Source organism: Puma concolor, chromosome D3 (assembly GCF_028749965.1).
Source record: "Puma concolor isolate L17-30 chromosome D3, mPumCon1.1.hap2, whole genome shotgun sequence".
In the NCBI taxonomy this organism is placed as follows: domain Eukaryota; kingdom Metazoa; phylum Chordata; class Mammalia; order Carnivora; family Felidae; genus Puma; species Puma concolor.
The window spans coordinates 44,540,609-44,564,716 of record NC_141678.1 but is presented as its reverse complement, the minus strand read 5'-3'; the positions used below and the strand labels follow the sequence as shown (position 1 = coordinate 44,564,716).

Sequence of the window (24,108 nt, the reverse complement as noted above, 5' to 3'; positions counted from 1 at the left end):
CCAACTGAGCCACCCGGGCTCCCTGCCCCTCCTTTAAGATTACAGTGTGAAAATTCTAATAGTCTGTATCCTGGCTAATAAAAAAAATTTTTTTTTGTTAAAAACAGCCGTATTGAGCTGTAATTACGTAGCATAAAATTCATCTATACAGTCAGTGGGTTTTAGTATATTCAGAAGGCTGTGCAACCATCATCACTTTCCAATTCCAGAACATTTCCATCACTGTCCCCCCACAACCCACACCTGTTAGAAATCACTCCCCATTTCCCTCTCCCCCACCTTCTTACAATCACTAATGTACTTTTCTATCTGAATGAATTTGCCTATTCTGAACATTTCATATAAATGGATTCCTATAATATATGACCTTTTGTGACTGGTTTATTTTACTAAGCATGTTTTCAAGGTTCATCCATGTTGTAGCGTGTATCTGTGTGCTTCATCCCTTTTTTTATTGCCAAATAATACCCCATTGTATGCATATACCACCACATTTCATTTATCCAGTCATCAGTTGATGGACATTGGGTTGGTTATACTTTCTGGCTGCTATGAATAATCTATGAACATTCATGTACAAATTTTTGTGTGTTTTTATTTCTTGGTAATTGGTTTGCACGTTTTTATTTCTCTTGGTATATACCTAGGAGTAGAATTGTTGGGCCATATGGTAACTGTTTGTGTAACATTTTGAGGAGCTGCCAAACTGTTCATTTATCAAAGCAGCTACACTATTTTACAGTCCCTCCAATCACATAACAGGCTCCATATCCTCACCAACACCTGTCATAATTTTAGCTATCCTAATGAGTGTGGAGTGGTATTTTGTTTTGGTTTTGATTTACATTTTCATAATGACTAATGATGTTCACCATCTTTTCATGTGCTTATTGGCCATTTATATATATTTTTTAGAGAAATGCCTATTCAGATCCTGTGTCCATTGTTCTTTATAATAGTTCTTTATATATTCTGGAGACAAGTCCCTTATCAGATACATGATCTCCAAATTTTTTTTCTTTCAAATTTTTATTTAAATTTTAGTTAACATATAGTGTAGTATTGGTTTCAGGAGCAGAATTCAGTGATTCATCATTTACATATAATATCCAGTGCTCATCATAACAAGTGCTCTTCTTAATACCCATCACCCACTAGCCCATCCCCCACCCTCCTCCCTCCATCAACCCTTAGTTTGTTCGCCATGTTTAAGAGTCTCTTATGGTTTGTTTTCCTTTCTCTCCCTCCTCCCATCCCCCCCATATTTTTCTGTTTTGTTTCTTAAATTCAACATATGAGTGAAATCATACGGTATTTGTCTTTCTCTGACTGACTTATTTCATTCAGCACAGTACACTCTAGCTCCATCCACATTGTTGCAAATGGCAAGATTTCGTTCATTTAATAGCTAAGTAATGTTCCATTGTGTATATATACCACATCTTCTTTATCTCTTCAACCCAGTTGATGGGCATGCAGGTATTTTCCACCATTTCATAGCTGTCTTTTCATCTTTTTTATGTGCTTTGAAGCACAAAAGTCTTTAATTTTGAACTCCAAATTATATATCTTTTTCTATTGTCATTTGTGTTTTTGGTGTCCTAAGAAGCCATTTCCTAATGCAAGGCCACAAAGATCTATACCTATATTTTCCTCTAAGAGTTCATTAGTTTAGTTCTTACATTTAGGTCTTTGATTCATTTTAAGTTAATTTTTATGTATGATGTGAGATGAGATCCAACCTCATTCTTTTTTTTTTTTTTTTTTTTTTAATTTTTTTTAATGTTTATTTTTGAGAGCATGAGCAGGGGAGAGGCACAGAAAGAGGGAGACATAGAATCTGGAGCAGGCTCCAGGTTCTGAGCTGTCTGCACAGAGCTCGACATGGGGCTCGATCTCACGGAACCGTGAGACCATGACCTGAGCTGAAGTTGGATGCTTACCTGAGGCACCCAGGAGCCCCCAAACTCATTTTTTTTTTTTTTATATGGATATCCAGTTGTCCCAGCACCATTTGTTAAATAGACTGGTCTTTTCCATCAAATGGTCTCTGCACCCATGTCTGAAATCATTGATTGTCAGGGTTTTATATCTGGAGTCTTCAGTTCTATTCCATTGATCTGTTCTTATGCCAGGAGCACACTGTTTTCAATTCTGTAGCTTTGTAGTATGTTGTAAAATAAGGAAGTGTGACTTCTTCAGTTTTGTTCTTTTTTAAGATTCTTTTGACTATTCAATGACTTTTCCATTTCCATATGAGTTTTAGGACACCAGTTTGTTAATTTCTGCAAAAGCAGCCATAGATCTGATTCATAAACACGGGTTATCTTTCTCTTTATTTAAGTTTCCAGGTTTTACACTTCTTTTGTTAAACTTACTCCTGAGATAGTTAATTTCAGGTATATAGAAATCTAATTAATTAAAAAAATTTTTTAAATGTTTATTCGTTTTTTGCACAAGCAGGGGAGGGGCAGAGAGGGAGAGATAGAATCTGAAGCAGGCTCCAGTCTCTGAGCTGTCAGCACAGAGCCCGATGAGGGGCTCAAACTCAGAAACTACAAGATCATGACCTGAGCTGAGGTCAGATATTTAACGGACTGAGCCACCCAGGCGCTCCAATTAATTTTTTTTAAATTTTATTAATGTTTACTTATTTTTGAAAGAGAGAGAGAGAGAGAGAGACAGAGCAGGGGAGGGGCAGAGAGAGAGGGAAACACAGAATCAGAAGCAGGCTCCAGGCTCCGAGCTGTCAGCACAGAGCCTGATGTGGGGCTTGAACTCACGAGCCATGAGATCATGACCTGAGCCGAAGTCAGACGCTCAACTGACTGAGCCACCCAGGCGCAACCCCAATTAATTTTTTAATCTTGATCTTTTTTTTTTTTTTTTAATATATGAAATTTATTGTCAAATTGGTTTCCATACAACACCCAGTGCTCATCCCAAAACGTGCCCTCCTCAGTACCCATCACCCACCCTCTCCTCCCTCCCACCCCCCATCAACCCTTAGTTTGTTCTCAGTTCTCAACAGTCTCTTGTGCTTTGGCTCTCTCCCACTCTAACCTCTTTTTTTTTTTTTTTTTTTTTGTTCCCCTCCCCCATGAGTTTTTCTTAAGTTTCTCAGGATCCACATAAGAGTGAAACCATATGGTATCTGTCTTTCTCTGTATGGCTTATTTCACTTAGCATCACACTCTCCAGTTCCATCCACGTTGCTACAAAAGGCCATATTTCATTTTTTCTCATTGCCACATAGTACTCCATTGTGTATATAAACCACAATTTCTTTATCCATTCATCAGTTGATGGACATTTAGGCTCTTTCCATAATTTGGCTATTGTTGAGAGTGCTGCTATGAACATTGGGGTACAAGTGCCCCTATGCATCAGTACTCCTGTGTCCCTTGGATAAATTCCTAGCAGTGCTATTGCTGGGTCATAGGGTAGGTCTATTTTTAATTTTCTGAGGAACCTCCACACTGCTTTCCAGAGCGGCTGCACCAATTTGCATTCCCACCAACAGTGCAAGAGGGTTCCCGTTTCTCCACATCCTCGCCAGCATCTATAGTCTCCTGATTTGTTCATTTTGGCCACTCTGACTGGCGTGAGGTGATACCTGAGTGTGGTTTTGATTTGTATTTCCCTGATAAGGAGCGACGCTGAACATCTTTTCATGTGCCTGTTGGCCATCCGGATGTCTTCTTTAGAGAAGTGTCTATTCATGTTTTCTGCCCATTTCTTCACTGGGTTATTTGCTTTTCGGGTGTGGAGTTTGGTGAGCTCTTTATATATTTTGGATACTAGCCCTTTGTCCGATATGTCATTGGCAAATATCTTTTCCCATTCCGTTGGTTGCCTTTTAGTTTTGTTGGTTGTTTCCTTTGCTGTGCAGAAGCTTTTTATCTTCATAAGGTCCCAGTAATTCACTTTTGCTTTTAATTCCCTTGCCTTTGGGGATGTGTCGAGGAAGAGATTGCTACGGCTGAGGTCAGAGAGGTCTTTTCCTGCTTTCTCCTCTAAGGTTTTGATGGTTTCCTGTCTCACATTCAGGTCCTTTATCCATTTTCAGTTTATTTTTGTGAATGGTGTGAGAAAGTGGTCTAGTTTCAACCTTCTGCATGTTGCTGTCCAGTTCTCCCAGCACCATTTGTTAAAGAGACTGTCTTTTTTCCATTGGATGTTCTTTCCTGCTTTGTCAAAGATTAGTTGGCCATACGTTTGTGGGTCTAGTTCTGGGGTTTCTATTCTATTCCATTGGTCTATGTGTCTGTTTTTGTGCCATTAATCTTGATCTTGTATCCTGCAACCTTGCAGAACTCCTTTTTAATTAGATCTAATATTTTTTGTGTGTGAATTCCTTAGGATTTTTGTATATATAAGATCATCCAAAAGTGTCCAAAAAGAGAGTTTTTTACTTCTTCCTTCTTGATCTGGTTTTTAGTTCCTTTTCCTTGTCTACTTGCCCTGACTAGAGCCTGCAGTTAAGTACACTATTGAATGGAAGAGGTGCAAACACAGATAGCCTTAACTTGTTCCTGATCTCTGGGGGACACTTTACAGTCTTCACATTAACTTTAATGTTCTCTGATGCTCTTTATCAGGTTGAGAAAGTTCCTTCTACTCTGATTTGTTGAGTGTTTTTATCACGAAAAGATGTTGAGTAAATGTTTTTAAAACCGTTGTTGCTTTCCTAAAAAAATTTTTTTTAATTTAATAAAGTTTTAAAATTTACATCCAAATCAGTTAGCATATAGGGCAACAATGATTTCAGGAGTAGATTCCTTAGTGCCCCTTACCCATTTAGCCCATCCCCCCACACACACCCCTTGCTGTAACCCTCTGTCAGTTCTCCATATTTATGAGCCTCTTCTGTTTTGTCCCCCTCCCTGTTTTTATATTATTTTTGTTTCCCTTCCCTTATGTTCATCTGTTTTGTCTCTTAAAGTCCTCATATGAGTGAAGTCATGTGATTTTTGTCTTTCTCTAATTTCACTTAGCATAATACCCTCCAGTTCCATCCACATAATTGCAAATGGCAAGATTTCATTCTTTTTGATTGCCAAGTAATACCCCATTGTATATATATACCACCTCTTCTTTATCCATTCATCCATTGATGGACATTTGGGCTCTTTCCATACTTTGGCTATTGTTGATAGTGCTGCTATAAACATTGGGGTGCATGTGTCCCTTCAAATCAGCATACCTGTATCCCTTGGATAAATACCTAGAGTGCAATTGCTGGGTCGTAGGGTAGTTCTATTTTTAGTTTTTTGAGGAACCTCCATACTGTTTTCCACAATGGCTGCAGTAGCTTGCATTCCCATCCTAAAAATTTTTTTACCTCACATTATTTTTTTTTTTAATTTTTTTTTTTCAACGTTTATTTATTTTTGGGACAGAGAGAGACAGAGCTTGAACGGGGGAGGGGCAGAGAGAGAGGGAGACACAGAATCGGAAACAGGCTCCAAGCCATCAGCCCAGAGCCTGACGCGGGGCTCGAACTCCCGGACCGCGAGATCGTGACCTGGCTGAAGTCAGACGCTTAACCGACTGCACCACCCAGGCGCCCCTTACCTCACATTATTAATAATCTATGTGAACAGTTATTTTCAATGATTTTTAGAACATAAACATTACCTGAAAAGTCTTTCTGGTCAAATTGTATTTGACAGGTTTTTCCAATTTTAATGATAAAAATATTAATTTTTTTTTTTTTACTCTTTCACACCCCCCCCTTTTTTTTAATAGGAGTAACTTTATATATGGCTCATATTTGAGTAAAGAAGAAATTGCTTTCTCAGATCCCACTCCTGATGGAAAACTCTTTGCAACACAGTACTGTGGCACTGGTCAGTTTCTGGTATATAATTTTATTAATGGACAAAATAACACTTAAAACAAATTCTTGCCTCTTGCTTGCAGTACTAGAAGACATCTACTGAAGAGAATGGATTGGTTGCTGACTTTAACCAGGAACTAGGGCCATTTTTATTACAATGAACTCAGGACTGGCAACAACCATAAGGTTGTTCCATTTTCATAAAATTGGAAACAATGCAGTAATAGCTTATTATTGTTTTGTTTTTTAAAGAAGATATTTTATTATCTTTTACAGAAATTTATGATTGATGTATTTTATCTATAGTTATTTAGACATGTTTACATGCAGCAGATAATTGTTCATAGTGGACTGAAAACTAATGCAAGGACTATGGTCTCAGTGATAAGTATATTTTGAAGTTCTTAATATGGATATATACCAGTGTAGCTTGGTACTGTATTTTTTTATATTGATCTGCTGATACCAGTTATAGTTTTAAAGATTGTATTTTTACAGAGCGGAAAACAATGTTTTTGAGTTACTATTCAAGGAGGGTGCAATATTGCCTATTTAGGAATTCAAAGCTAATTGTTAAAGGGTCTGAAATACACTTTGAAGGAACCCCTGCAAAAAAGCAAAGTTCCAAATAAGCAGGAAGAATTTGGAATATTGAGCATTTTCTTCCATTTCTTTCTTTCCTATTCTCGATGCAGGAGGAAGTGGAAGGTGGTATAGAATAGAGGCTTTCCTTCTTGGAAAGCTTTATTGTAGTGACTAGAATTAGAAAATACCCTCTAAAGTTTATTATTCTTTCATTCTGGTTTTATTTCTTAAAATAAATGTTAATTGGGTACACTTAGGCTAGTAACAGATCCCAAAGAGGTTTTATAAAAACCTGTGGAATAGTTGTAAGCTAACTATGGATGACTTGGTATCTGCTTTGTTATTCCTCAGAAATACTACACTGAGTATATGCCTGCGTTACTGGACTTCATTTTGATACTTGTCTATCCTTCATAGTGCCCTCTACTTTAAAGGGTTTATATGTTGAAAAACTGCTGTGGCCTTTTATGACCTTGTATATAATGTAGAATAAAATAATAAAATACTTGATAGCTTTTTCTAAGTGATAAATGTGATGACAGTGTGTTGTCATTTGTGCTTTTTCAGGGAGTTAAATTTGATACCTTAAAATAGAATTAAAATAGTGGCTTCTTAAAAGTTTCACCATTTTGCCAAAGGATCAGTATGTCAGTAACAATTCTGAACTTGGTCTTCAAAAAGCAAAATCCTAACATGGAAATATTCTGATCTTTTGAAGAAAGAGCCATAGCCCAAGAATGAAGCACCACTATGGTCTAACATAGATTATTTTTATGAGCTGAAATGATAATCATATCTTCATTAAAAACCAGCTGAAATTTAGAGCTTTAAATTATCAGGTGTGTATTTTATCCCCCTATAGATGTATGCTTTTCACATTTATAGAGTGGTATAAGGCTCTGTACTCTTCTTTGTAGGGGTGTAAATATTTCCCTTTGACTCATCATAATGGTCTGACTTTTGACACTCCCTTGCCTTTGAACTTTAAACTCTTACAGTCACCCCTGGTGTCATCATTTGCCTGACAGGGACTGTAACTTTTTAAAAAGAGCATGCAATTTTTGTGTATAGTATAGATGCTCTATTAACTGTTAATCTCATAATACAGATCCAGTTTGCATAGAAACATGGTATGCTGCTTTGGGGAGCCAGAGTTGGTGTTTTCTAGGGGACCTGAGAGTAGAGAATATAGATCTTTTGGTTGGTTTAAATGTTACAATTACTAGGAAGACTGTTTTCATGTTTATATTGAAGAAACAGCCCCTCAAATAACTTTTACAATCTAGGTGTTTCTGTAAGAATAGTATTAGTAACATCTAACTTTTGAGTGTTTGCTATGTGTCACACCTTTAATATAGTGCTGCATTATTTTATTTAATTGTCATGACAACTCAAGTGAAGAATCTGGAATTTAGAGATTAAGAGACTGCTTTATAGGAGTCTGGGTGAAAAATGTTGAAACACTGAACTAAAGTTATGATGTGTTGATGAAGATGAGGAAACAGATAAACTTTGAGGAGACAAAATGGAAGAATCGAAAGAGTTGATAACTGGCCAGAGAAGGATCATGGCAAAGAATTTAGGGTAATTTGGAATTTTGAGTAACTGAATAGATGGATTGGCTCAGAAGGGAATACTGGAGAATTACTGGGAGAATTGGACTAGGAAGGATGAGCTCAATTTTGGTAAAGATTTTGACGTGGTTGCAGAATCTCCAAGGGGAGACACCTGTTTGGTATATAATTGGATATGTTGATCTAGAGTTTGAGAGAAGTTTGAACTAAGGAAATTTAATAATTATTCAGAGGTTTAGAGGAGATGTCCCCACCCTGAGGTTTGTAAAATGACATGGTAGGAGAGAGTTGTGAGGAATACCATCATTTAAGAGTCTTGAAGAAGAGTGCCTGGGAAGAGGTCAGAGGATCAGAAGAGAGTGGTAGAAACCAAAGGAAGAGTTTCAAGAATCAAGAATGGTCAGCACTGTCATATCACAATTGAAGGCTGAAGAGTGACACTAGAAAAAGAAGAGTGGTCTTTTCAGAGTGGTGGAGGCAGTAATGGACACTGTGAGTATCCACTAATGGCCACAGTCAAACTTCAAAATAAGTTGATTCTGTAATTGTGATGATCTAAAGATGCCTATGAATTTGTCAGCTGCCCTTGAATAGTTGTTGGTTCATTATAAAAATACCTGCTGTATAGATGTTCTAGAAACTACAAGTATAGACAGGAACCACAAGGTTTTATGGGTTATGCCCTTGTTTACAAGGACGTGCAGTGTTTTTATTTTGCAAGAATTATTAAAAAATCAGTATTTTACCATTGGGTGAAGTATGACTATCTTAAGGACAGTAAGTATAATAGACATGCATTGATATTTTAATTGTTCTTGCTTACATTGCGTGGCTGCCCAGCTAGGGTGTCTGGATAGGAACACAGATAGAGACCTGCCTAACCATATGTCACCAGGAGTTACGGTTGCTGATTTGATTTATGGAAGGTAGACATATGTATGTCTTTGACCTATTCTCATGGCTCTTGGGCCTTTGGGCAGATAAAGGGAAGATAACTGTCTTATAATAACCCCTCCTCCTGCCATACCATTCTAGTAAAAATAAAATACACTGGACTACTTACAGAACAAAGAAGTGGTCAGAAAACAACTTGCTTTTTTTCTTAGAACTTATTTCATCTTTTGTCATAGTCACTGAAGTAGATGCTTTCCTTAGCTCAGCACTTGAAAGTTAAGAGCAGAAGGAATTTATTGTGTGAATGAATGGCTTTAACCCTTGGCCTCAGAGGCCCTTACTGAAATATCTTTAGTGATGGTTTCTTTCAGTGAAACCAGGGTTTCAGTGCTAGGGCAGAATTCTCCTAGACCTGGAGAAAGCTTAAGGGCCAGTTTCCATGACTAAAGAGAGGCCTGAGGGATATTTGTTCCCTGGAATAAACTGAAAGTTATTCCAGCTTTAGGTAGTTGAACCCAAAGGAATAGCAATCAGATCCACAGCTTTAAGTCTTTCCAATGGAGCAGCTGCTTTGGAGTATGTAGTGGATCTCTGGCAGTTTCTGCTTGCTCCCAAATCTGTCACCACACTCAACAAATGTTTATTATCGTCTCTCCTGAGGTAACAGCCAGGGGTCCTTGGCCTAGAAGAGTGTTTCTGTTTTGTTTTAAAGCTTGAGAGAGTGTGTTTTGTTTTGTTTTAAAGCTTGAGAGAGTGTGTGCAAGCAGGAGCAGGGGAAGAGGGGGGGAGAGAGAGAGAATCCCAAGCAGGCTCCACACTGTCAGTGCAGAGCCCGACCCAGGACTCGCTCTTACGAACTGTGAGTTCCTGAGCCAAAATCAAGAGTCGGCCACTTAACTGAGCCACCCAGACACCCCTAGAAGAGAGTTTTCATGGTTCTGTAGCAAAGTCTACTATGCTAGCACTCTTTACTTAATAGAACTGAAAGCCATTTTTCTGAAATAACAAAGTTATTCTTTAGGTAGTTTGGAAATGGAGATGAACACCTCATGTCATACTACACAGTTCTAGCAACCCAAAGTTCTGTTTCTAAGGACACCAAAATGAATACAGTTGCCATCTATAAAAGATTGGGGTTATACTATGAATATTTCTAATGCCTCCTTAATAGTCATCATTTGTAAGATCTGTCATCCATAATATGGAACTCTGCAAATGGGCATGATGTGTGGATACTTTATATGTGTGTACATCTTCTTTGTATAAGCTACAGCTTTTCACTCAACAAGTATTTATTTAACACTTTCTTGAACTGTTAGGTGAGAATAGTTGAATCTTAGAGTCATCCAGCCTGTGATCTGTGGACTTCCAGTCTTTTTTGGACATACCAGAAAATCAGGGTAAAGAAAACACTTTTCCTGTTTAAGGGGATGGGAGAGAATTTTAATACATTCACCAAATTAAATGAAAAGACAACATACGGTAGACACAACTTAAAAGACAATTTAGAATCATAAACAAAATGTGAGGTAGACCGACTAGTGTAATTCACCAAATTTTGGTTAAGAAAATTTTACAGTAATAAGGTAACACAGGTGCTTCCTTTTCTAAGAATCACAAAAAGCAGTTGCATAAATTACAGCCAAAATAATTGAATACAACAATTCTTATTCTAATTTTAGTTTACATTCAGTATTAACCTGTGTGAACTGTCATACATGGCAAGGTTCAACAGGTCTATAGATCAATTATTATGCAGGCCTAGCAAACACATTCATACCACAATGTTTTAAAGGATGGCAAGGCTTGAAGTTGAACACACCAAGGTATGTATTAACAAATCATGGTGTCCTGTGCTTGTGCAATTTTATCCTTAAAGGAGAAGGACCTAACGTTCTCTAAGGAATTATACTGATAAGATGATTTTAAAAGATCCAAACCTTAGTAAGATAGGCATTGAGAAGAATAGGCAGGTCAGTTTGAGTTCTCCATCTTTGGGGTGATGGTCTTTGGCTTTGTTCTGGCATTTTTCTTCCACAGGGTTTAATAGTATTTAAGAGATCACAACCATTTGATTTTTCAGAGTACAGCCCTAATACGGAGTACCTGCATCTAAGGTTACTACTTTAAAAAAACACACTTTATAAAGACTTTGAAGCCATAAAGCCAGAAGAAACCCTGAGAGGCCATCTGCCCCAGTTACAAGTGTTTTGGGATTATTTCAAGTATTTTATTTGCCCTATAAATATTGGAATATTGCACAGTGGGTTTCTTGATATCCTCTGCATTAGGCCCTTTCAACAAAACAGGAACAATTGAAATACATTCATATCTAAATCAACCTGCTTCAAAACGTACCTCTTTACCAAAAATTCTGTACTGAAATTGAGTATTTTTAAAGTATACATAAGGCAGATCCTCGTTGAAGGAGAATTTAAAATGGGGTTTAAAGGAATTGTTCATTTCAAAATACATTTAAAGCATCGTAAGCTATATTAAAACCAAGAGATCTGCAAACCATTTTCAGATTAGTACATTCCATTTTTTCACTACTGTAAACTCCTTGTTATCACAAGCTAATAAAGCTGGTCAGTTAACGTTATTTGTTCTAAGTAAATGCAGGCTGAGTCAGCCACCTCTCAGTAGTTTCAGGCCATAAGTAAGACTTCAATTCAAGTAAAAATGGCCATTTTAAGTGGTATGTGTGGGCTCATGAGAAAAATGTCAAATTGTTGAATGATGAGAACTAGAGTAATTTAAGCACAAACTTCCAAAGGACTTCATTTGTTCTAGAACATTTTCTAAAAGTCTGGGTTTGATTAAAATACATGGTGAGAAACTTACACTGTTGGTACTGAAAAAACACCCCCTACCGATTTTAGTGAGTCAGAGACTTTTAGTGGAATCTTTCTTACTCCTCACAAAAGAATCACTGGTAAGATTAAAACAGTGGTCTTTCTATGGCTCTGTTTCCCATTTCAGCAGTTTTTGTGTTGTCTATATAAGGTAGCTGATATTTATTCAGTGTATTTTTTATTAAAGGAAGCTTTGCTTGAGGCCATGAAAAGAAACAAACTAGTTCCATTCCACACAGAACCAGAGCCTGACATTTAGCTTTGCTGGTGCCAACTGCTTAATCCCAACCAAACAGGGTGGGTATGGGATGACTGCTGAAAGCTTCTTAATTGGCTCAACTACTGAATTAGATTCTCCTTGTACAAGTTTAAACTCTGTTCCATATTCTCATAGACATAGTGTGCTTAGAGACTGGAAAGGTTTTTAAAGAATGAAAAAAACCAAAGGAATTTCAGCAAGGAGAAGCTGCATAAATGCATACAGTGCCTGCTCTGCATTTACCAATTTGTTTGTTCAGTTTAAATAGTAAACTTTTAACTCGTGTGGAAATTTTGCCAAAAGTTTCAATACATATAAGATTATAAATCTTAAACTAACACTGCACAGAGAAAGACAAAGCTACTTTTTTTTAAAATACAAATATCTTCTACATTCTATCATTTCAGACCCCTGAGTAGTACTGTACCAAAGTACAGATCTGAAGAGAAACTGAGGGTTCAGGCCTCAAACGTTAATCTTCATTTAATTCCACACCAGTGGTGTGAGTCTCATGTAACACATTCAGGCTAGCTAATGCTGAGAGTCCGTTTTCCCCCTAACACAGTATAGTAGAAAAAACAATGCAAACTCCACGTTATTTCTCCAAAGTACACCCTCCTCAGGCTCCCATGGCAGACCATGTCTTAAGTAATTGCATAACTGCCTAGGGTGGAGTTAACCTGAATTGAAGGTCCCAAAAGTGGAACTGAAAGAGAGTGATACCCCAGAGACCTGCCTCAGATTGGGGTTGGAGGGGCGGATTTCTTTGGAGAACAAATATGTTGCACTTTGCTCCACAGTGATTGTACTTTAAAGGAAAAAAAACCCCAAATAAATGTTTCTGCCCCACCCCACCTAGGCATCCCTTTGCTATTTTTGGTGTCTCCGAAAGGTCATACGTGGCGGCCAGTAAGAAAGTAGAGGGGCTTGTCATCACTGCTGTTAGCAGTTTGAAACTCGTCTCGGAGGCGGAACTGCCACTCATCCTCCAGCTCTAAGCGGACAATTGTTTGGCGTAAGGAGCTTCTGTCTTGGCAGATGACACACAGGGTAGCACCTTCAGAAAAAAAGGCAGAAGTGCATCTTAGGATCAGGGATTGAAATTACGAAGAGCCTATCATCTTTTTCTGATTATGTCCTCTAAGCTGACACATCTGAGAACCAACATATAGGTAAGTAACCTGTCACAACTGCTCATTATAATTTTCATCTTATTTGAGTTCAAAAATAAACTCAAGTTTTGAGTTATCAGATTCAAAAGTTAAGAGTGTAAAGTGAAAAATCTCCCCTTCCCCTGTGGTAACCGATGGTAAAACCAATGTTCTATGTGTCTAGAGCAGGGGTTCTCCACCTCGGCACCACTGGATAATTCTGTTATGGGGGCTGTTCTGTTCTTATAGGATATTTTGGCAGCATCCTTGGCTTCTCTTTTACTCACTATATGCCAGCAGCACTTTCCAGTGTGATAGTCTGAAATGTCTCCAGATAATGCCAAATGTCCCCTGAGAGGCAACCTCCCTCCCTCACTGTTCCATATGTATTTTATGCATATGTAAATACACATGTTCATCTATTCTTAAATTCTACATGAGTGAAATCATACAGTATTTGTTTCTCTGACTTCACTTAGCATCATATACCCAGGTCCATCCATGCTGTTGCAAAAGCAAGACCTCCTTTTTAATGGCTGAGTAATATGCCATTATATACAAATACATCTTCCTTACTGATTCATCTATGGAGGGACACTTGGGTAGCTTACATATTTTGGCTATTGTAAATAATGCTGCAGTAAACATAGGGTTGCATATATCTTTTCAAATTAGGGCTTTTCTTTACCCAGTAGTGGAATACTGGATAATATGGTTCTTTTTTTTTTTTTTTTAATGTTTATTTATTTTTGAGAGAGTGATTGACAGCGTGTGAGCGGGGTAGAGGCAGAGAGAGGGAAGGAGAGACAGAATCCAAAGCAGGCTCCAGGCTCTGAGCTGTCAGCACAGAGCCCGACGTGGGGCTCAAACTCAAGAGCAGTGAGATCATGACCTGAGCCAAAGTCCAGTGCTCGGCCGACTGAGCCACCCAGGTGCCCCAATTCTATTTTAAATTTTTGAGGAACCTCTGTACTGTTTTTCACGGTGGCCTGTGCACAGTATGGTGAATCATACTTTGTTCACCGACTTCAGAGGTCATCTTGTCAGGATTATTCATGATACATAATCTGCAGTTTGTCCTTGGGCAGATCTTTTTGTACAGTGCATACCTGTTGAAGCAACTTTAGCTTCTATACCAGAATCACATCTCATTAAGCTGAGTTTTATTACAATGAGATTATTTGAAAAGCATTTCTCTTCTTGCACTGCATCATTCTTTTCTAGAATTAATGGTAAAAACATATTTAATATGGTCACATTTCTGGCCATCTATCTGTATTTTGTCCTGGTATGATGGACTTGATTCCACCCACACCCCAGTTAAGAAAATCATGGCCCTCGTTTAAAATAAGCAGGGTATTCAGTTCACTGGCAAAAAAGATTATTAAAGTGCTTTTTGGCTCACTTCCCTATTTTGTTCAGCAGGAACAATGGCATTCACAAACAAAAGACACTAAATTTGGTATACCTTTTAGAAACTTAAATTTCTTCAGAAGATCAGCACCTACAAAAGAGTCACAGAGGTACAAGAGAAGTCCACTGAAAAACACCCCTTCACAGTTGACATTGCTGGAGTGAGGTCTGGAGCTGATGTAGCATATGGCCACCTGGAATCATCAAGCAGACAGCACGGGCATTTCAAAAAGCAGGCAAAACATCTGCACTTCAGCTGAATAAGTCAGTACCTGCCTATTTAGTTATTCCAGGGTAAGGTAAAGGACATACATTTTTTTAATTGAAACTGAAATAGGTTGGTTATTTAAATTCTGCACCTCTTTTATTTAGTGTGCCAAGTTTTAACCTATTTACATCTTGTTTTCTTGATAAAGGACAGTTACGAGAGAATTAGTAGTAAGAAATGAAACAGGCCTCTCCACCTAAATGTCTTTGTAAAAATGAAAAATGGTCTTCCACAAAAAGGCACACTTGGGATGAAATGTTTAATTTTTTTAAATTCTCATCAATAAGGTAATCAGCTTTTCATTTAAATACACTTAAATTTTCAGACAGAAGCTTCAAGCAGTGCATAATTTTAAGTATTTAGTTCTATATGGCTTTCACGTAAAGAAGATAGCTTTATAAAAATTACACGGAGGTAAGATAGTTGGGAGACCTTGAGAACAGGGGCATGGCTTAATGACTGCACCTGACGGCTTGGATCCAAATACTGGTTCCTCTGCTTAGTAGCTGGGTAACACTGAGCGGCTTCCTTCATTTTGCCATACCTCAGTTTCTCTGGCGAAATAATAGCAGTACCTGTTTCATAGGACTGTTTTATGAAATAAACACTGTAAACCACTTAGTAGGTATTCACTGTTAGTTGCTGTTAGTAGTAGTGTTGAGACTGTGTTGTCTAACATCTTGAACCCTGGACCCTGGGGTGGAGGAGTCTAGAGGCCTGGGTTAGACACATGACTTAGAGATACTAATGGTTTTTAAGGTACCTTCTACAACTCATGGTGTAGATTACATTTTCATTCTTATGAAATTTCAGTAAAATTGATTTAAAAATCAGTTTCCAGAATTGAATACATTTGGATTTCAGTCTGAAGATATTGTATATGTTAATACATACAAAGAAGAAAGCCTAAGAGTTTTATACATACAAAGAGGAATGTATGTATGTTTTAATACATACAAAGAGGAAAACCTAAAATACGGTTTACCAAAATGTTACTGTTCCCATTACAAGTGATTCTTTTTCTTTATACCTTTTAAGTTATTTACAGAGGATGTTAGTGAACAGTTAAATATTTTTAAAATATTACTAATAATTGTAGAGGAAAGCTTCGTGGCAGAAGCCCTTAAATAAAGTCCTGAAGGCCATCAGTGGTCAAAGGTGCAAGTGGCAAAAACTAACACTGATGGGGAATTTGAGACGAGAAAGAATGCAAAATAAGGAAACAATGGCAAAGAAAGAAATCCTAGAGTGGGAAGTGGTGAAGTGACAGCTACAAAGGTCTCCTGTGATAACCCTAAATTGTCCAGCAGTCACTGAGCTTCTCTTTTGCCTAGAACAGTGGCTAAGACACTGTGTGCCTTTGAACTGTGTCTTGTGGAGAAGCATCATCACGTGATTATAATACGGTCTGATACGTTTTAGGACGGCAAGCAACTGCTTCTGTCCACAGTCACTGAGGTAGGCTCAGTGGAACTGACCTCTGAGCTAAGCTTTGCATATTCACTGGCTCCTTTTTTGTCTCCATTTAAGCTTTCAAATGGGAGCTAAAATGGGAAAGAAATTGATGGAAATGGGTAAAAGCACAATACCAGCCCTCTTCCCTTTACCTCTGGTCCAATGTTAAGGTAGCAGTCAATGGCCAACACAGGACTCTTGAAGTTATGGATGGCTTTGGGGAAGAGTTTGTAGGAAGCATGCTGAAGGAACTTCTCCAGGAGAAACTGCGCAGGGGCTGCCAGTAGTGTGTGTTCACTGTCGGGAGCACAGACATACTGAAGGGGCAAGATGGGTGCTAAGCTCTCTGACACCTGAAATCAGAGCCGAGATTATCATGGGAAATAGGTCTGTCACTGGATGAAACGGGCAAGGAAAAATGGCATTGCACGCTAATGGTCCCCAAATAGTAGTAGTAGCACAGTGACAGATGCTAGGCTCAGAGGTTAGTTTGTCCTTCTTGGGTTCTGGACTTTTTTCCCCCTTGGGAATAGGTTGGGTCTCACTTAATGCACAGCCAGGGCAGGAGAAAATGGAAATGTAGGCTTCTTTGACAGTTACTGCATTTAGCAACATTGTGAGGACCAACAGGAAGCCTTTCACAGTGCTGCTGGACGTGGACACGTTAAGTCCCATCCCAGCACATCCAAAAAATAAAAGCGAAGAGGCTTCTAAGCTGCACTGGGGAGTTCACATGTTATAAATTAAATTATTAAGACAGTAAATGTCTTAAACAGAAAAGGGTAGGTCCATGGAATTCACCCTCAATAAGTGTTGATTGGTCTTACTTTCTTCAACAACAACAACAACAACAACAACAAAACTGGCAAAGGACCAGACAAGCATCTTAATTTACATTTTTCTTATGTATTAAAGAATGTAAAAATGTTAGTTTTGCCAGTTTATAAAGATAGAATGTTAAGTTTGAAACAAGATTTGATGGAGGAATTGTTAAGCCTTAAATCTAAAGAAATGTAAATCTGTTGAATTTTCAAATCTTTTGTTTTACTCTAGATGAATCCTCAGTAAGGAGACAGACTGCATATTTGGCATTAAGAACTGACTCCCTTGTGTTATCTCACTTTCCAGTCAAGTGGCAAGTACTTAATGCCAGTACCTAATAACAAAGAACAGTAGAATCAAGCTTGCAAACTTACCATAATCTTTGGTTTAATGATAAAGTCCCTTTGCCCTCCAACCTGAACATGTTTCTTCATGAGACTGAAGTTATTAAAGCGGCAGATGAGCAGGCCACTACTGTTTGTTCTCAGGTTAAAGTCAACATCTTCACAGAAATACCTAAATCATAATCACAATAATAGATCTCTGACTACCTGTCGCGTCCCAGCCATATTTGTGTTTTGTTTTGTTCTGAGACGGAGAGAGAGAATGAGAACATGGGAGTGAGCATCGAAGCAGGGCAGAGGGAGAGGGAATCTCAAGCAGGCTCCATGCTTAGTACAGAGCCTGATGCGGGGCTCGATCCCACGACCCTGGGATCATGACCTGAGCTGAAATCAAGAGTCAGACATTTAACCTACTGAGCCACCCAGGCGCCCCTACATCCCAGCCATGTTAATTACATACATAAAGTCTGTTAGGAGACAGACTCAGAATCAACTTTGCCTTCTCGTGGAGCTGACCCTCTTAACTCTGCTCAATTCAGGGGCTCACAGGCCAGAGTTAAAAGGAGGAGGAAGTGAGAGGACTTAGGACCCAGACATTCCATGAGGCCTTGGGTATTCCTGAGCTGAAACAGGACTGCACATTCTGTGTATTCTTGTGGGACAGAGATGCAGAGGTGCTCCCAGTTTAACAATCCTGGCTGCAAACAGGATGAAACATCATCTGCCATGAAATAGCTACAGGATATTCTAATAGCTACAGATTGGGGGTTGACGTACGAGGACTTTATGGTTCCTGACATTCCTCACTTGGCCATCTTGGATTTTCCAGGATGTGGACATTATTTATTCAGGAGGCAAGACCAGGGCTAGTCTGCTTATTCTCACCTGTTGGCTTCTCCCTACAGGATCCATATCTCTGGATCTTATTAACATTTAGGGGAAGGATTAACTTCTGATTTCTGAGGATGGAAGAGTTCACCTTCAATGGGTTAAGGACCCACCCACACTGATCTGTACTGATGTAATAGTTTTTGTCCCTCTTGTAGTTCTTGCTGAATACTGAGATGGCTAAAATACGTTTTCTAAGCATTTCATGTTGTAATTATTATTATTTAAGGGTCCGGGTCAGTTTGAAGGAGGATGAAGGGGGGCTTTGGGGTTTGTAATCCCAGTTCTCCTTGTCCATAAAAAGAGATGCTCAGGTTTTCGAAGACAGAGGAACAAACATATTATAGGGGTCATTGTTGGGCGGAAGCAAACATGCCTGGAATGCTTGCACCCAGGAGGCCCGACTTACCTGTTGAAGTCATACTGCACATTCTGAGTCAAGTCTATGTTAAGGAGAATAAAGTCATGCACATGGCACCTAGAGAATGGGGCTTTCAGGCTCTGAGAAGTCAGCTTGCTGCTCCATTTCTGTATGCCAAGGATTGCGTAGTGGATGATTTTTGGTGTTGCTTCAATATGCTGCAAGACGGTCTTCAAGGACACATTCTTACTGGAAACTCCTGCTTCCATGGGCTGGCTATGAAATGTCAAGTTAGTTTATATAAGAGCAATAAATATTACCGGAGAGAGGATCATTTTTGAAGGGATAACACTACTATACACTATTAATATCCATAAAGATATAATTAGCTGGCTTACTTTATATTAGCCTGGAATGGAAAAGGACGTCAAGCCTAGTTTTCATGATGCCTGTCACTGCTAACTTAAGGAAATGGTCTTTTGGGGGTGGGGCTTACCACTTTTAAGACAGAAAAAAACAGCCCAACTCAAAATGACTAATGAACAAGAAGTTACCAAAGAAAGGGAGCCAGAGGTTAGAAGCACACAAGTATACTTCCCAGTCTTGTAATTCTGGTATAGTAAAGGAGTATTTGAGAATGTCACTGGCTTCATATTCACAGTGGAAACATAGTGTGTGAGCTGGAAGGAAGGGCCGAGAGGTCATCAGTGGGGGTGCTACTGGTATTTAGGGACCATTTACTGCATAGGACTTTTCCAGGTTTAACATTCCCTGGTCCTCGTGGAGCCCCTTCACCAGGAGAACCACTGATTTGGGCCCAGCCCTAATTTTACAGATGACAGAATTGAGACAAAGAGATGAAATAACTTTTCCTTTCATCCAGGCAGGTTACCAAGCAGAGCTGAGATTAAAAACCAGGTGTGATTCAGAAGCTAGTGGACTTTCTAAATCATAGCGCCTTTCAACAGACTTTATAGCAAACCAAAGCCATGATGCAGAAATAGTCCAGAAATTTAACGGCACAGTGAATATCTAAAGAAAAGTGCTAGTGAGGGTTGTCTTCTGGATAATTGCTCTGTAAAGCTGTCCCTCTCTCATTTACTTCCATGCATAATAAGCCAAGGAAAGCATCTCCTTCATAGCATTAGGCCATACTCCCCTAGAACTGCTTGGCAAATACTACTACCTGGTCTGATCCTGAACACTGTGAATGTTCCATAGAACACACGAGTCGTCCATCACAACGATAAAAGGCCAGACACACTGGCGTTTAACTCCCAGTTCTTCCAGGCGGTTCCTCTCCAGTTCCAGATTGTGGTAGGACAGCTCCTTAATGAGAAACCTGGCAGCACCTGGAAGGCAACATAGCCACAGCTGTACATCCTTCACCCAGGCCTAACCCAAACCCCACAGACAGCTCACATCTCTCTGCAGGCATGCCTATTCACACGGTGGCCATGTGGGATGGGAGGGTCAACCAATTGTTCAGAGCAGTGGTTCTCAAATGAGTAAAAGTAAGAATCACTGAAGGAGTCTCTAAAATGCCAATTTCCGGAGCCCATCACCAGAGATTCACTTTAGGTTTGATAAGGGCCCAGAAACCAGAGCTGTCTTTGATGATGCAGATGATTCATGAAGTACACTTTGAGGGGAAAAGAATCCAGTTTCCTTGATGGGACAGAGGATACAACATAGAGGAAACACTTATTACTGGTTAGTTCTATAAAGCCAAGATAATATGCGCTCTCAGTCTTGGAAGCAGCCACTCACATGTCCTGCACTAGGGAGTAGCCAAGTTTGCAATAACCTACACTAAAGTATCCCCTGCTTTGGATACCTTTAGGAGATTGACAGCTTTGTCTTCTTTGAAGAAGATTCTGGAAACTGGCATCCTTTCCTTAGACAGTCTTTTCCACCGCACCCCTCCCCCCCCCCCCCGCCCCCCCCCCCCGAGGCAATATGGTCTAGTAAAAGACTGGAGCCAAGCTGCCTACATTTAAATCCTGATATTGCCACTTTCTAGCTGTGAGTGAATGCTTTGGTTTCTCTACCTGTAAGAATGCAATGGTAATGTCCATCTCACAGGATGGTTGTGTGGTGCTCAAGACAGTGCCTAACGTGGTAAGTACTCAGTAATAGAGAATATTAAGATGATGTTCCTCAGATCCATCCATGTTGTTGCAAATGGTAAGATTTCATTCTTTTTTTAAAAAAAAATTTTTTTTCAACGTTTATTTACTTTTGGGACAGAGAGAGACAGAGCATGAACGGGGGAGGGGCAGAGAGAGAGGGAGACACAGAATCGGAAACAGGCTCCAGGCTCCGAGCCATCAGCCCAGAGCCTGACGCGGGCTCGAACTCACAGACCGCGAGATTGTGACCTGGCTGAAGTCGGATGCTTAACCGACTGCGCCACCCAGGCGCCCCAAGATTTCATTCTTTTAATAGTGAACATTCCATTGTGTATATATGCCACATCTTCATCCTTTCATCTATTGATGCACACTTAGGTTGCTTCCATAATTTGGCTATTGTAAATAATGCTAAGTGAAATAAGCCAGTCAGAGAAAGACAAATACCGTATGATTTCACTTATATGTGGAATTTAAAAAACAAAACAAATGAAGAAAAAAGAGAGATAAACCAAAAAACAGACTCTTAACTATAGAGAAGAGATGGTTGGTTACAAGGGAGGTGGGAGGGGTGAAATGGGTAAAGGGGATTAAGAGTACACGTCTCATGATGAGCACTGAGTAATGTATAGAATTGTTGATTCACTATATTGTACACCTGAAACAAATACAAGACCATATGTTTTACACTGGAATTAGAATTTTAAGAAAAGATCACATATTAGACACATTTTATTAGACAAATTTGCACATCCGAAAATGAAACAAAATGTAGGTAATGAAATGAAGAGGCTAAAAAAGCTATTGAATCTATGGAGGAAAGAGAAAAATAGTTTGGAAGGAGGAAGGAAAATCTGCCTTACAACAGGATGTATGTAATACGTGTTCTCAATGTAGTAAGAACCGTATATGAAAAGCCCACAACTAACACTGTAATGGTAAGACATGGAAAGCTTTTCCTCTAAGCTCAAGAACAAGACAAGGATGCCCACCTTTACCACTTTATTTAACATACTACTGGAAATTCTAGCCAGAGCAATTAGGCAAGAAGAAGAAATAAAAGGCACTCAGGTTGGAAAGGAAGAAGTAAAATTATCTGTAGGCAACATGACCTTCAATGTAGAGAACCGTAAAGATTACACACACACACACACACACACACACACAGAGTTAGAAATAAGTGAATTCAGCAAAGTTGCAGATACAAAAACTAAAAAATCTGTTCTCTCTATACACTAATAGTGATCTAAAAGGGAAATTAAAAAAAAACTATTCCATTTACAATGGCATCAAAGAGAATAAAATACTTTGGAATAAATGTTTATTTAACCAAGCATGTGAAAGACTTGTACATGAAAAAGTACACAACATTTGCTGAAAGAAAGTAAAGATGATAAGTAAATGGAAAGACATCTGTGTTCATGGATTGGAAGATGTGATATTGTTGAGATGTCAATATTACCGAAAGTGATCTACAGATTTAATGCAATCCCTATCAAAATCCTAATGATATTTTTTTGGAGCAGAAATAAAAAAAAAACCCATCCTTAAATTCATATGGAATCTCAAGGGACCCTCAATAGCCAAAACAACCTTGAAAAAGAACAAAATTGGAGGTCTCACGGCTGATTTCAAAACTTACTACAAAACCACAGTAATCACAACAATGTGGTACCAATGGGATAAGAATACAGAGCCCAGCACTATGCCCTTGTGCTTCTGGTCCAGCCCTAAGGCCTATGGTCAAATGATTTTTGACAAAGGTGCCAAGACCACTGAATGGGAAAAGGACAGTCTCTTCAACAGATGGTATTGGAAAACTGGATATACACATGCAAAAAATGAAGTTGGATCTTTAACTTACACTACATAAAACTAACAGGGATCAAAGACCTATATGAAAGAGCTAAAACTATAAAACTTTTAGAAGAAATCAGGCAATCAGCAAAACTAAAGGCAACCATTGGAATGGGAGAAGATATCTGCAAATGATATATCAGACAAAGGGTTAGTATCCAAAATCTATAAAGAACTTACCAAACTCAATACCCAAAAAACAAATAATCCAGTGAAGAAATGGGCAAAAGACACAAAGAGACACTTTTCCAAAGAAGACATCCAGGTGGCTAACAGACAAATGAAAATGAAAAATGCTCAACATCACTCATCATCAGGGAAATATAAATCAAAACTGCAATGAGTTACCACCTTAACGCCAGTCGGAATGGCTAACATTAACAACTCAGGCAACGACAGGTGTTGGTGAGGATGCGGAGAAAGAGGAACCCTTTTCCACCACTGATGGGAATGCAAACTGGTGCAGCCGCTCTAGAAAACAGTATGGAGGTTTCTAAAAAAGTTAAAAATAGAACTACCCCATGACCCAGCAATTGCACTACTAGGTATTTATCCAAGGGATACAGGTGTGTGGTTTCGAAGGAGCACATGCACCCCAACGTTTATAGCAGCACTATCAATGATTGCCAAAGTATGGAAAGAGCCCAAATGTCCACTAATGGATGCATGGATAAAGAAGATGTGGTGTGTGTGTATGTATATATGTGTGTGTGTGTGTGTGTGTGTGTGTGTGTGTATACACACACACATACACACACAGTGGAGTATTACTTGGCAACCAAAAAGAATGAAATCTTGCCATTTGCAACAACGTGGATTGTATTATGCTAAGCGAAATTAGTCAAAGAAAGACCAATATCATATGACTTCACTCATATATGGAATTTAAGATACAAAATAGATGAACATAAGGGAAGGGAAGCAAAAATAATATAAAAATAGGGAGGGGGACAAAACATAAGAGACTCAAGTACAGAGAACAAACTGAGGGGTTGCTGGAGGGTTGGGTGGAGGGATCGGTTAAATGGGTAGGAGGCTTTAAGGAAGACACTTGTTGGGATGAGCACTGGGTGTTATACATAGGGGATGAATCACTGGAATCTCCTGAAATCATTGTTGCACTAAATGCTAACTAACTTGGATGTAAGTTTAAGAAAAAGTATAAAGAAAAAAAAATAAGAAAACAGGCAAACAGCTTGCTACTGGATATAACAATTATTTCTTGGATATGACACCAAAAGCACAGCCAACAATAGGAAAAAATAAATTGGACTGCATCAAAATTTAAAAGTTCTGTGCAAAGGATATAATTAACAGTGAAAAGCAACCCATGAAATGGGAGAAAACATTTACAAATCATTAGTAGGGGGTTAGCATCCAGAATACGTAAAGGACTCCTACAAATCAA

General features: G+C 38.8%; 2 protein-coding genes across 16 annotated transcripts in view; one reads left to right on the top strand and one right to left on the bottom strand.

Moving 5' to 3' along the window:
• ESCO1 (establishment of sister chromatid cohesion N-acetyltransferase 1) overlaps nucleotides 1-6,963 on the top strand; it is a 77,261-nt gene extending 70,298 nt beyond the window's left edge. For all 3 annotated transcript variants that reach the window (XM_086682595.1, XM_025931076.2, XM_086682594.1), the window contains one exon: nucleotides 5,752-6,963. In XM_086682595.1, coding sequence (XP_086538721.1) covers nucleotides 5,752-5,899 — 148 coding nt within the window. In that variant the 3' untranslated portion in view covers nucleotides 5,900-6,963. The remainder of the gene's footprint in view (nucleotides 1-5,751) is intronic.
• A 3,353-nt stretch (nucleotides 6,964-10,316) lies between these two features.
• The window catches only part of GREB1L (GREB1 like retinoic acid receptor coactivator), a 290,524-nt gene continuing 276,732 nt past the window's right edge, over nucleotides 10,317-24,108 (bottom strand). For all 13 annotated transcript variants that reach the window (XM_086682583.1, XM_086682585.1, XM_086682580.1 and 10 more), the window contains 6 exons: nucleotides 19,898-20,063; nucleotides 18,760-18,987; nucleotides 17,493-17,634; nucleotides 16,449-16,649; nucleotides 14,629-14,767; nucleotides 10,317-13,066 (listed from right to left, as the gene is read on the bottom strand). In XM_086682583.1, the coding sequence (XP_086538709.1) occupies nucleotides 12,903-13,066; nucleotides 14,629-14,767; nucleotides 16,449-16,649; nucleotides 17,493-17,634; nucleotides 18,760-18,987; nucleotides 19,898-20,063 (1,040 nt within the window). In that variant the 3' untranslated portion in view covers nucleotides 10,317-12,902. The remainder of the gene's footprint in view (nucleotides 13,067-14,628; nucleotides 14,768-16,448; nucleotides 16,650-17,492; nucleotides 17,635-18,759; nucleotides 18,988-19,897; nucleotides 20,064-24,108) is intronic.